Here is a 14,046-nt window from a genome sequence, read left to right as displayed (position 1 = left end):
TCCATGACACATGACAACCCTCTCCCCCCCATCTATCGCTTTGGTTCGGGCAGCAGCCCTTATAAAGACCCGTAGCTGAGTTTGTGTGGAGTTGTGAGACAATTTTGGGAGGGCTGGCGAGTGAGGTTTGTCCGGTAGCGCCGTAAGGTATGAAACTTTACGAGATCGGTAGGCTTGGTCGCGCTTTTCTTATGGAAGTCAGGAGGCGAGCACAATGCCTATTGTTATCCGCCAAAATACCTGCTGATTCCGTGGTAGTACCAGGAGCTAACTAACCTGTGGAGTCACAAACTCTTCAACTTTAGCAGCTATTCCCTTTTAATTAAGGGCAGAACTTTCATGTGCTGATGTTTCTTTTTTTAAGCACTTGGTTAGCTCTGTGTTGGATATTAGTGTGTTCTGTTCCTTGTAACTGTAACATTCACTTGTTCCATCAAGCAGATGGGACTATAATCGGGTAGATTTTAGTAAACTATACGAAATGAACAGTGCAGGAATGCGTATTTTTGTAGGAGCTAGGATATTTTCCAGGTCGGTGTTTTGCGGTATCATTCACCTTCCGACTGGGGAACTGACCAGATCAAAGTCCCTTTTTTAAAGCAGTGTAAAATTAATTCAAAGCCTGAATCCACCTTAGACGCGTTCTCACGTTTTCTTCATTTAACTTTTTTTAGCGTTCCTCTTGCTTATAAAGAGCGGCTTCATAAATCCAGATTCCTTAGTGTCCCTGAGAGCATCAACATTGTGGGCTGTTGAACTTCTTGCCTTCTGAAATCTGAAGGCTTTTGAAGTTCTGCTCTGATAATTGTTGTACCATCTGTTATCAGTGTTTGTCCCTCCCTTGGGAATGAGGTGAAATGTTAACTCCACTCATTTAATTTAGGTGGTTTCCTTGCCAAATTCAGTTCTGGATCTGGCCCATCCAGCTGTTGGAAAGTTATCCCTTTAACTTAGGTGGAGTAGGTCCTCAATCCTCCCCTGATCAGTGCTGCTTGTCAACTGACATAGGGGCTATGAGGCAGCTCTTCATCGGTGGATGAATGGGTGTCTGTCCTATACTTTAGGATGAGAAGTACCTTTTATGAATTCAAGGAATTGGCATACCCATCTTGTATGATCAGCTCTTGGTGCTGAGGAAAAGCATCTTGTTAAAATGCAGCATACTGCCATGAGACCCTGAGAGGGGGGGGGGTGCACAATTAGCACATGGGATAATTGGGACTTTATTAGTTGTAACATTTTATCCAATTAATTGAATGAGAAGTGAACCATATTGGCAGTAGGATTTCTCTGCCCATTCACATGAGCTGAGCTTATTGAATGTTTTTTTTTCTTTGTATGCTTAAAACTGCAGCTTCACAAGTTCACCTTTTTGAACATTGAACACTTTTGAAATGAGTCTCAACTTGCAGCATGTAATTGCTTAAGTTTGCATAGCATCAGAAGTCCTGTGTCCTTGAAGTTCACTACCTGACTGAGGAGCCTCACGGATGGGGTATATATGGGCTCAGGATTAGAAAGTTTTTGCATTAATAGACTCCTTTGGGGGTGGGGACTGCAAGCACAGTTGTTTGTGTGTAGTACATTGTGCATACAAGATACTGGGAGGTAGCAGTTGGTGTCAAACTGAAAGCATTAAAGCAACAAAATGTGAGAAGGTTTGAATACTTCTGCACAGCACTGGTTCTTTTTCCTGTGCGATTACTCTTCTAGAGTATTGATAACTCCTGAATAGGCTGTTCTCTTGATAAGCTGCTTCTCATGAGTTTACAATCTAGTTCTACTGCCTCAGTGTACAATATCTAACACTGCTGGGTCCTCCTGTCCACAGGATGGCACTGCTCAGCTTCCCTGTTCCTGATCTGGAGCGCACCCTGAAGGAAGCCAGTCGTGTGCTGCAGCTAACCCTGGAGCCTGAGCTGTACCAGCAGTACTGCAGCGCCCTCAAGGAGCAGGAGGGGTTACTGCAGGATATTCATTCCCGTTTTGCTACCCAAGTGGCGGGCAAGGAGAACTGGGTGACGGAGCAGTTCAAGAGCTACCTCCTCTCCCTCCCAGATCCCCTGCCCACTTCAACCGCTATCCCTGCGCTACTGTCCTCCTCCGCTGCCCAGCAGTGCCCCGAGCGGCGCGATCGGGTTCAGGTGGACAGGGCAGCTGTCCTGCTGTGGGCAGTAGCCAAACTGAGGAGCGAACCCTGGCTGGTCGAAGGAGGTGCCCTGACCGAGCGCACCCAGCAGTCGGAGGTCTTCTCTGCCAGCCGCTTGCCTGGAGAAACCCGAGACGAGATCAAGGTTTGGCAAAGCGTTTTATTTGTATTGTTCTTGTTTCTGATTTTTGTCCACAATTAACTCTTACTGAACAAAGATAAGGGAGGAGTTAAAGGTATTCCTTTTCATTTAAATAAGAACTTGATGCTGGCTAGATTTATATAACATTGGATTTGGTCTTTCGTAGTGGATTCCTTGTCTGGCGTAGTTTACACTATTTTCCTGTTTGGAGTTTGAACAATAAAATGTGGGGGGAGGAATAAAGTTGCTCCATTAAACCTGGTGTTGAGACAGGGCTCTTGGCCTTAGTACTATCATAACCCTGAAACCTGGAGGCTGTGGGTTCAGATCCAAGATCTGAGTAGTGAACTGCTTGGTTTAAAGAGCTGTAAGGCTGCATAACCTTCAAATGTGCATTTAATTCCTGATATCGAACCTACTTAGTAGAGGGAGTCTAACCATAATAGAAAGTTAATTTTCAAATTGCATTAACCAGAGTGTTACTTTCTAGGTGTACCCACAAAGCCTTCATGCTGTACTGTTCCACGCGGGAGCTGTCTTCCCCGTGAATATCCTGTCCCGCTCGGTAGAGGGGGGCTCCCTCTCTCCCCTGCCTCTCCCAGAAATCCACAGGCAGGTGTCTGAGGTTCTCCGCCATGCAGATCTGGACAGGAGCACACAGGTTCCCATCTGCAGCTTCTCTGGCCTGCCGCGGCAGGTGTGGTACGCCCTGAGGCGCACCCTGCTGGAGCAAGGCGGGAGTGCGGTGGCGCAGGTGATGGAGGTCCTGGAGAGTGCGGTGGTCGCTCTGGTGCTGGAAGACGGCCACCCTCCACCCGATCCAGCAGATGCGCTGAACGCTTTGAAGCTGGGGAAGGGCAGCGAGGGCGGGCACTACTTCAGATATTATGACAAGGTATGGCCAGCAGAACTAAGTTTTAGTGGTTTATTTTTGATTTAAAGAACATTCTGTGCTTGGAGGGATCACTTGATAAATGGTTGCTACTATCATCTCGAGCAAGACGGGTGTTGAATTTAACTTTTTATAGAAGTTGACTTAGAACAAATCTTATTCTGTAAGGCTCTTTTGTAGTGATCTGTTCTTCCTTTCCCCTGGGCCTAGGTGGTCAACGTGGTGGTCTTTAAGGATGGCACAGCGGGCATGGTCTTTGAGCACAGTGCTGTGGATGGCATGGTGGCAGGAATAGTGGCAGAGGGTGTGTGGCACCTTTCTGAAGCAGTTAAATTAGATGGACTAGACCTGCAGTCAGGGACACCTGAGACCCCTCCAGTGAAGCCCCTGATTTTCTCCATACGAGACGAACACCATCCAGATATCCCATCATCCTTGTCACCAGAACCTGTTCACAAGATCGTCACCTTTGAGATCTCCTCCTATCCAGATGTGTTCTCGACCTTGCGGGGGCAAAGAGGAGTATATGACGCTTGGGTCAACTTCTCCCTGCAGCTGGCACTTAAGCAGACCTGTGGAGAGGATGCTTTTCTCTTGGTCACGCCAACCCATATGCGCCACTACAAGCATGGCCGATGTGACCCCACATACACCATGACCAAGCAATCTAGGGAGCTGGTGAGGGCTTTGCTTTCCAGTGTCCAGTACAGTCCTGAAGAGCTCTATAGCCTTTTTCACCAGGCTTTCAAATTGCACAAAGAGCTCATCAAGGCCACCAAGAGTGGCCAAGGCATTGGTCCACATCTGTCCATCCTCCGCAATTCTCTTCCTCAGGGCAGCCGACTCAAGCAGTTCCTCAAACCCTTTGGCTGTCCTTCAGTCTACCTCACTGGTAAAGACCTTGTGGTTGGGGTGGAATGCGGGGTGGGCAATGTCTATGCTACAGATCAGCTTGCAGTCTCATACATGGGAAGGAGAGATCGGGTTCGAATGGTGCTTTCAGGCAAAGGGACCTTCGTTGAATGTCTGGAAAGCCTTCAGAAGAACCTGAACGGAGCACTTATACTGGTGAAGGGTCTGGCTCTGAGATATGCCATCACGGAGCAGATGGGTGCTGTTGAAAGCCTGCTGGGGTCCTTCCAGAAGATAGGAAGAGTAGACTCTTCTGAAGATAAGAAAAAAGGGGGCGATATAAATCAGAATTTTAACCTTCCAGGCCAGAGTCTGATTGAAGAAGTTTATCCAAGTGGGACAACTCCAAAATTAGTTCAAAATTGTACCCTGATCATTCATGGAGGAGCGGGTGAGGAGATGATGTTGAAGCAGGAGGTGGTGGAGGTCATTGAGTTTGCCTTGAGAGCCGCTGCCTCAATTGGGGCTCAGGTGCTCTTTTCTGGGGGGAGCAGTCTTGATGCTGTGGAGAAATGTGTTGCAGCCCTTGAAGACTGCTTCCTGTTCAATGCTGGCAAGGGCTCTGTATACAACCAGGATGGTGAACAGGAAATGGAAGCAACCATCATTGAGGGCTGTGGAAAGCGCTCAGGATCTGTGGCTTGTCTGCGGACCATTAAAAACCCAGTAAAAGCTGCCCGTCTGGTTATGGAAAAATCCCCCCATGCCCTGCTTTCTGGTGGAGGGGTTGAATCCTTTTTGGAAACTCTGAAAGAGAAGCCTGTGGATTTGCAATACTTCCATACTGACTTGCGCTGGATGGAGCTCCAAGCAAAACGGAGTGGCCTTACCACAAGACCTAGCCACCCCCAGACTGTTGGGGCTATAGCCCTTGACCGCTCGGGGAAACTGGCAGCTGCTACCTCTACTGGTGGACTTGTGGGCAAGTGGAAGGGACGGATCGGGGACACGGCTGTGGTGGGTGCAGGGATTTATGCAGATGAGAACGTGGCTGTGACCTGCTCAGGAGATGGTGACGTTTTTTTGAGAAATACAGTAGCCAGCAAAGTGGCCCACATGTACAACCTAAAAGGATACAGTTTGAGAGAGGCCTGCAAAGAGGTCCTCAGGGAGAGTTTGGAAGGCTCTTGCGGAGGCATCATTGCTGTCAGTTCCAAGGGGGACGCAGTGGTTGAAACCAATGCTGCAGTTATGTTTGTAGGATCGGTCAAAGGCGGTGTCACACGTGCAGAAGTGCTTAGACCAAAGAATTATTTAAATGTAATCTGGGAATCGGAGGATCTGGTGGCCTACCTTCATCCTAATCCCTGGACTCCTGGCACCACTGTCCTGACCTCAAAGAGCCCAAGTTGGCAATCCAGTATCTTTCATCTGCCTCTGCCAGAGTACACAGCACTGATGCTGGGGGCTCGAGCTGTGGCTGGCTTGCTGTGCCAGCAGATGCCAGTTCACCGGTGCGCTCTGATGGCGGAGGCTCAGGCGGATCAACCAGCCCATGTCAAGTTGCTCCCACTGCATGGGTTAGAACCAGAGTGGAAGCCACATCTTCATGAAGAGAAGGAGTTCCATCCCCAGTATCGAGGCTACTGCACTTCCAAGAATGGCCCACGAGCTACAGATGCAGACCTAGAGGAGGTCCAGGCAAGGATCCAGGCTAAGCTGAGGTCACCCATTCCTACCCCCAGCTATCATTTCTTTGGCGATTCCGCAGATGATAATCTGTTCTCGCGCATTGTGCAAGGTGCAGAGAAGAAGCAATGGAGAGTGTGGGAGGATGATGCCCACGTGGCCTTTCTTACCCCTTTCCCCAACTCGCCTGGTTTTACAGTGCTGGCACCTCGACGTCGTCTTCCTAGTGACCTCTTCAGCCTGGATGAAGAGGACTATATTGAGCTGGCAATTGCTGCTCGTACGGTGGCCCTGCTGCTGGAGGAGGGCCTTGGAGCCCAGAGTTGTGCTTTGATCTTCGAGGGGTTAGAGATTGACTATGCCCATGCCAAGCTTGTACCTCTCATCATGCCCTCTCAAGGTCCTAAGGCTCCCGAGCCACATTTCTGCCCCATCTACACAGGCCATGTATCTTCTGTGGATGGGCCACCTGCCAACCCCCAGGACTTGAAGGACCTCCAGGCCAAGATTACCCAAAGCAGGCCTCCTCGTTCATGGGAGAACCCCCGAGAGCATGCCATTTCAGCAATCAAAAGCCAGTGGTACCGCAACCTTTTCCGAATACAGAACACCCTCTACCATGCAACTGTGGAGTTCTTCCACAACACCTGCAGGTATGCATATGCTTTGACTCCCATTACAACAGACACAATCTCCTCTCCCATGGGCCTGGGATCCGATTCAGAGCCAGTACGTGTGAACTTGCTCGGACAAGATATCTATCTGGCAGATTCCATGCAGTTTGTTCTGGAATACTTTCTCCGCTTTCAGGAAGGTTTGCCAGGAACCTATTATGTGTCCCCCAGTTTCCGGGGGGAAGATCCTGATGCTACTCACCTGAACCAGTTTTACCATGTGGAGTGTGAACTGCTGGGGGACATGGAGAAAGCCATCGGAGTAGCAGAAGCATACGTGGCGTACCTGACTCGCTCCATGCTCCGAAGGCATGCGGACCTCATTCTCAAGACTGCTGGGACCCTATCCCATGCCGAGAGCCTCCTTGAGAAGCTTAGCGGGCTGAAAGGCTTTCCCAGAGTGACACTGGACCAAGCCCTCACCATGATGCCATCGGAAGAATGCCTGGAGTGGGTGGTAGAGGGCCAGCCCCAGTTCGGCAGGAAGCTGACCCGTAAAGGGGAGCGGGTACTGATCGAGAAGTTTGGCGGTGCCGTGTGGCTGACCGAGATGGATCACCTTGGTGTCCCCTTCTATCAAGCCTACGTTGATGGCACCAATAAGCAGAAGGCCAAAGCGGCTGACCTGCTCCTGGGCTTAGGGGAGACTCTGGGGCTTGGTGAACGGCACTCCACTGCCGAGAAGGTACAGGAAGCTCTAAAGCAGCACACGGTGTCCGAAGAGGTCTACAAATGGTATGTTGATATGAGACGGGTCAAACCCATGCTCACAAGTGGGTGGGGGATGGGAACAGAGCGCTATCTATGCTGGCTGCTTCAACACAATGATGTCCGAGACTTGCACATTATCCCCAGGATGAAATTCATGAAATGCCTACCATGAAAGCAACTGCTATGCAATAACATCGCACCCAAATTACTTTTTCCTACATCCGAGTCCTTCATGTAGGCTGTTTAATATGCATGTACATGAATGTTGTTTTTTTTTTTTTGCAGTTGTCATTTTTCCACTTCTGCAGATGTAGGAGGAAAAGGCTTGAGTTCTGCCATGACCAAAGCTAGGAAACTTTGGGTCATTTTTGGGGCCTGACATGTTTGTGAAGGCATGTCATGGAGAAAAGCTAACCTAAAAAATTAGTGATCAAGATATAGCACTTGATAGGATGAAGACCCCCCCCCGACTAAATTCCTGCTAGTAGTTGCCACTGATTTTGGTGTTTCTCTTATTGATTGACTTGAAACAGCTTTGTGGTCTATACATTCACAAGTCCTCAATTTTGAGGACATCTTTATCAGATCAAGCAGGGATTGTCTAAACATTTGTAGTTGCCCCTTTTTAGAAAGTGCAAACTGACATTCTACCCACATTGTCAATTGTCATTTTGACTTAAATTCACAAAAGACAACTGGTTATCGTCTCTCCTGGTGTTGGTGTCTGGGTAAGTTTCTCTTGTTGCATTCTCTATTAAGAGAATTATTGATTCCTCCCCCCCTCCCAATTTACTCTTACACTCTTGATTCACAAAAGCTGTTCCATCATGTTACCTGCTCAGAGCTTGATGGGGATTTTGTCTGTACTGCCAGTGAGATGGCCAGCTTTCAGATTTAAAATAAAATGTTCAAGCTTTCACTTTTGGCTTTGGTTTCCTTTCTTTTTATATAAAGAATTCAATTGGGTAAAAGCTGCATTACCAGAAACTAAAGTTTTACCCTTTCATAAAAACAAGACCTAACCATTATATTTATGATTAATGTTTGGTGTTAAATCCCTCATTAATTGCACTTTTCGAAGTTCCTTCTATTTGCTTTATAGAAGATCATGTTGCATTTAATAAAGTAACTATTTTTGACTTGGAGGCTTTCTTCTTACTTTATTCTGAATTTGCACTGTTTTCTTGTGAAGTGTTGATGCCTAGCTTACAAGCACCTAGAAACCTCATGCACAGGGTTTGAAGATAACTTATGCAGTTTCTTTTCATCTCAGCCTTTTGCCCCATACTGCGTGATATTAGCTGTTTAATAACATATTATGGAATGGTTTAGCCATTAACAGAAAACTCTAAAGTCAGGATCATTTCAGTACAGATATTCTCCAAGACTCAAGAGCTGAATCACAGTACACTTAAAAAAATGGTTAACTAGCAAAATATTTGATTTGCAAGTTGCAAAAACCAAAAGGATGGTTAAACTTCAAGTCAAGAGACTTCTTTGTAACAACTAGAACTAGTTTTCTTTAGCATTTTTAAACTAGGACTAACAACATCCAAGTAAGTTCATTGAGTGTTTTAGTCATAGCAAACTTTGGCTTAACCTGTTTGGCTGAGGGCTAACCTGGCCATAGGACGAGGAGGCTGGGAACCCCATGCAGAGTGAGGAGTGTCCAAGGGGCGGCTGCAAAGGTGGAGATTGGGTGCAGGAGGGATGCAAAAGATGACTGTGAGGGAGAAAAGTGGCTAAGGGGCTATAATTTTGAGCTGTGTAATTCACAACTTCTAATGTGACAAAGTTATGTAAAAAATGATTACAATTTAGGGCATCTCGAGACTGAACTTGCCTGTTGTCATCTCTCTAGAACTTAAACATGCCTTTTGATTTCAGTCTCCAGACTCAAATCCGGTTAATAGCCTGGTAAAACCTGAGCTTTGACATGTTGAGGATTGTGGATGAAAGCTCTTTACTTTTACATGTAAATGTTTCAGTGCAGATAATTGCCCCTTTTAGAAAAGGGGCCCCATCTCCTCTGTAGTTTTTGTGTGTGTGGTAGCCTGAGTAGGATGGGTTTTTCACGACAGGGACAATGCCTTAAATCTCCCTGGACAGTTGGGGAAAGTCCAGAGGAACACGTACACAAACATTTAACCTAGGGGCTCTGCTGGAGCACAGTGGTGCACAGTTCCAGTCCTTTCTGGCCAGACGCTAGCATCATTTCTAGGTTTAGGTAAATGTTACCTGTGAAATTGTGGTGGTGGTGGTGTGTTGTTCAATCTTGTCCTCAAAAGCAGAGAATGAGCAAATAGCCAAAGAGAGCTTGGCTGTTCATGACTGGAATTATGCACCCCTCCACTGGAGCAGTGATTCTTACTTTTCTAAAGTAAGATACTTTTTCTGTTTTTCACCTAAGCTGTCCTTTTTTTGTCTCTTTTTATTTTATGGTATTGCATAATGTAACTAATCAATTGAAACTAGTATAGTGAAGGGAAACAATATCCACTCTTAGTCCTTTAATTAAAAAAAAAAAAGGAAGTCAAGTTCTTGACACTTCCAGACAAGTGGGATACCTACTAGGGGGTACTTCTGTGACTCCAGGCACAATTTACCTCAGTCTTGGAACATGCACAGCTGCCCCCACCTGCTGCTGGATGGAGAATGATGGTGTCCTGCAAGCTTTAGCAATTACAAGTCCACTGTGATCCTTGAGAGCAACTGGCTCTCATGTGTTTTCCTTCTCATAAGGCTACTCTATCCCTCCTGCCAGTAGTTTACCCTCGAGTCGCTCAGGGAAATAAAGGTCCAAAACATTTAAATGTAAAATGTGCAAGGTGGGGAGGGGAAACTGATCTGCAACATTTTGAATTCCTCCAAAAAAAACAAACATTTTTGGTACAATAAATATTTAAAAAGAAAGTGGCTTGGCTCTGGAAAAGGTCTGTTGTATGCCCCTGTGCATAGAGCACTTCTTTTTGCATATCTTAACAGTCCTTCTACTGTTTGGGAATCCAGTACTGGGCCTGACTATTGCTCCAGCACTCATGAGAAATAAAGTATACAAGAAAACAGCCACTTTGTCAGATAATACATTCACGCATGGGGACTTGGCTCTGATGCTCAAGGTCCACTGTCTGACGTTTTATATACAGACAGTCATGTGAAAAAGAAAGTTGACCCTCTTTCAATTCAATGGTTTTACATTTCAGGGCATAAATAATCTGGTCCTCACTGACTTATATAATTAGACAAATCTAGCCTCATAACACACAACAGATTTCACTTTATTTATTCAACCAAAACTAAGCCAACATGCAGAAACCAGGTGGGAACAATTAAGTACACCGTTACTGCTTCCATAGGAATTAAGAAGGTAATTAGCAGGCAGGTGCTGCTACTCAAACACACTTGATTATTCAGGACTTGATTTATTCAAGCCCTGGCTGGAATAAAACCGATTTCCCAGTTTATTCCACCAAGCCCACCTACCCCCGAACAAGAGAAATCGCTAAGCTGCTCCAGTCAAAGACGTTTATAATAATAACAGGAGGAACGATGGGAAGAGTTAATGATCTTTTCTTCCCCCCACTATCGCATCCACAGTATATTGCTTCTGTGTGCACAGTCCAGAGAAGCTGATCAGGTGCCCAAATAAGTGTCAGAAAGGGCTCGGTCTGTTCCCTGCTCGAGGAACCAGCTGCGCACCCCTGTCCCATGGGACCCCCTACAGGGTCAGACGTTCTCCTCCACCAGCCTGCCGAAATACTCCTTCTGGAACTGCTCGAACTCGGCCTCGGTGAACACCGATCTCTTCTCCTCCTTCTTCTTGGCAGGGCTGGGGGGGCGGTCTCGGGCCTGTCGGCCCTGGTGCTGTGACAAGATCTGCAGGGAGGCAGAGAGTGAGGTCACGGGCGCGGCCCTGCACATTTTATCCACTAGGGGGCATCCAAACATTGGTCCTGAGAGCCCCGATTCAGCAACTTGTATAATTCATCATCAGTCATGGGCACTTCTCCCAAACCCATCTTAATTCTCTAAACACTAGATAAAGTGTTAAGACTTAACTGTGGTCCTGGGTTCAATTCCAGACCTGGAGTTTGTATGTTTTCCCTGTGTTCACATGGCTTACCTCCAGTTCCCCCCCACAGTGTTTTGAGACGCTAGAGTTGGGGGAACAAACAGTGCTTTGAGACACAAGATGGCACAATTAAGATGCGACACCCATCAGTCTCAAACCATTCTCTGTTCCCCCAAATCCAGCTTAATTGGTCATGGGTCCCACCTAGCACCGTGACTTTATGAAGGCCGGGTCTGTGATAGTTTACACCTCTTTAGACTTGGAAATAGCAACGGTAAAAAGTACGTAAGTGATTCTGATTCAAATCAAGTAACTGAGAGCCTAACGCAGAACGAAAACCGGGACACCTGACAAACCCCCCACCTCCCCCAGGACCAGGAGTGAATATCATTGGTTTAAAGAGCAGTATAATGTATGCAGGGCAGAGCCAGATTCTTGTCACTGGTGGGGAGTGGAAAAAGGAGCACCTTAGCTCACCTTGCCCGTGACGCTCTCCTCGGCTTTGAACCCCTTGCCCAGGAAGTACTTCAGGTTTCTCTTCAGATGGCTGCTGCTCCGCTTCTTCAGATACTCCTCTGAAAAACACAAGAAGGTTGCGCATGATCATGATCTGGCCGTGGGTCAGAGAGAGAGAGAGATCGAAGAGGCAGGTGACTCTTCTCAAGCGGCATCGAACGACACTGTTCCGGTAGGCAAACCGAAACGAGTTCTACATGTCAATGCGTGGCTGTTATTTCAGACACAAAACATGCGGATTCTTCATAATAGTAGCAAACTGCGTCACAGAACGGGCGCCTGAGGCACTGCCAGCGATCGTACAAATAATGAAACCCTTTATTTCAGTGCTTCTAGGACAGCGGTTTCCCCACACACACCTGCTGCTTTCTGTTCCAACTGATCCCTCTGTTACCTTAATAATAACAACTACAACAATAATAATGTGAACTGATTGTTCCCAGCTTTTAAACATGTTGGAGCTTTAAGCATTGTGCTTTTGGAACTGAAATAAAATCCCAAACTGGTGACTATAAACAAACTGCAGATATTCCGGCTTTTTAACTCAGGTAAGGCTTCAGCGATGTATTGAAAGCCAGCAGGTGTGCGGGTCACCAGGACTGGGTCGAGAGATACGGAACGCTGACAAGAGGCTCTTGAGAACAGGTGCTGGGCATACCTACAGCAGACTTGATCCGCTTGTCCTTGACCGTAGCCCGTGATTTCCCAGGACCTGGCTGGCCGCGCAGACGCCTAACCTGCCGGGTGACCCCCTGCTTGTTGGAGCGGATCCGGTCCATCACGCTGGTCCCCGGAGCCACGTCTGCCTTTTTTTGGCTCCTCCGCTTCCCGTCGCTTGATTCACCTGGGAAAAGAGGCAATAGACCGATAACTTTGTTCCTTTATCTCACGGCTTGAAAGTGCTGGTTCACTCCACTCAGACAAAAAGATAAAAAAAAAACACCTTCAAAATGTCATGGACTTAGGCACTAAAAATCATCAGTGAGCCTCTAAGACTGCTGGAACAGCTTTTCTGTGCAGCTGACCACGAGGAAGATCTACAGCAACACTAAAGACCCATCTCAAGTCCTTCCTCAGCCTTTTGAACGTTTGCCTTCAGAAAGACGTTTTCGCTGTCCACAGTGCAAGATAAAGAGCAGGAAATCGTTTTATCCCTATGATCCCTTTATAGAGCCCGTTCTGCAAATGTACATGCAATTTAATACTTTCTTAAATACTGCACAGTGTTACTTTCATGATCATTTGTATGGTCCGTTTGGTGTTTGTATTAATATTTGCCCTAGTCATATTGTTTAATTTAGTACGTGATGTATGTTGCACCGCTGGCTGCTTAAATCTTTCCCCTCCCGCCGGCGACGAAAAAAGTACTTTGAATCGAAATCGGTAATAGTGAGCGAGGGGGGGGTCTTTTAAAACACGAAGACGCCGAATGCGTTTCTATAAGTTTTTTTCTCTCTCTTAAATCCAGTTTTGATTTCCGTTCTAAGGCAGCGCTGAAACACTGAAAGGTGCATCTCAGCTTTCGCACTGGACGCCAAAATAAAACAAGATCCAATTTCTGCAAATTCCGGGTGAGAAACGAGGGAGCCGAGCAAGCAGGCAACACCCTCTGCACAGATCATGATATAAACAAAGAATTGACTGTGGCCATCTGTGAGTTCTTTTCAAAAGAATAATACTTAATATTAGTTATGTTACATAACACACGGAAAAAGTAGAAAATCCTTAGACTAAATTATACAGCATTTGAGATGAGGACTACCACTCCAGTCTTCAGTGCTGTTAGCCAGGTATTCATTTATAGGCAAAAATAACTGTCTGTACCGTTAAAGCCCAACATTTCTTAAAGTATGGTAGTGCCTCCAACCCTTTCATGAAACATACATCAAGAATTTATGACCCATATTTATGAATATGACTATTCAAAAGGCATGCATCTCTCTGCCAAGACCCTGGCATCATGAAAATATTACCTTTAAGGTCATCGTTTAAGAGTTCCAATCCTCTCCTTATTAGGGAAGCCGACATACCAGACTCGTATTTTATCGTTTCCTTTGTTAAAGATTAAGATTAAGCCTCTAGATTAAACACCACGGAAAAAACAGTCAAACTCCACTTCTCACGTAAAAATAAGTAAAGACACGCGGCTTTTACTTCCGTTTAGCACCTGGCGCCTCGGTATAACCTTCCGGGTAGGAAACGTTATTTTTGTGGCGGTGATGTGCGGCAACGAAACCGTTCCGCCTGGAAACAACAGTGAACGAGGAGGCTAATTTGGATCCCGATGCTGTTTGTTTGGTTTTCTTTATCGCTTTGTTTAAACAATATATAGATTTTGATTTGGAGGCT

The 14,046-nt window shown here is 46.4% G+C and overlaps 2 protein-coding genes across 2 annotated transcripts; one reads left to right on the top strand and one right to left on the bottom strand.

Annotated features, from left to right (window-relative positions):
* Positions 1-85: 85 nt before the first annotated feature.
* Positions 86-8,028, top strand: LOC148648734 (uncharacterized). The gene is made up of 4 exons (XM_088606568.1): positions 86-147; positions 1,832-2,294; positions 2,782-3,186; positions 3,394-8,028. The coding sequence occupies exons 2-4, from the start codon at positions 1,833-1,835 to the stop codon at positions 7,279-7,281; spliced, it is 4,755 nt and encodes a 1,584-aa protein (XP_088462694.1). The 5' UTR covers positions 86-147; position 1,832; the 3' UTR covers positions 7,282-8,028.
* Positions 8,029-10,366: 2,338 nt separating this feature from the next.
* Positions 10,367-13,881, bottom strand: rps19bp1 (ribosomal protein S19 binding protein 1). The gene is made up of 4 exons (XM_088606580.1): positions 13,671-13,881; positions 12,356-12,541; positions 11,659-11,756; positions 10,367-10,985 (listed from the first exon to the last, which is right to left on the bottom strand). Exons 1-4 carry the CDS (start codon positions 13,723-13,725, stop codon positions 10,836-10,838), a joined length of 489 nt encoding a protein of 162 aa, XP_088462706.1. The 5' UTR covers positions 13,726-13,881; the 3' UTR covers positions 10,367-10,835.
* Positions 13,882-14,046: the final 165 nt, after the last annotated feature.

This window comes from Lepisosteus platostomus, chromosome 14 (genome assembly GCF_059453375.1).
Source record: "Lepisosteus platostomus isolate fLepPlt1 chromosome 14, fLepPlt1.hap1, whole genome shotgun sequence".
Classification (NCBI taxonomy): domain Eukaryota; kingdom Metazoa; phylum Chordata; class Actinopteri; order Semionotiformes; family Lepisosteidae; genus Lepisosteus; species Lepisosteus platostomus.
Note: the sequence above shows the minus strand (reverse complement) of the source record. Positions and strands in the feature narration are given on the sequence as shown.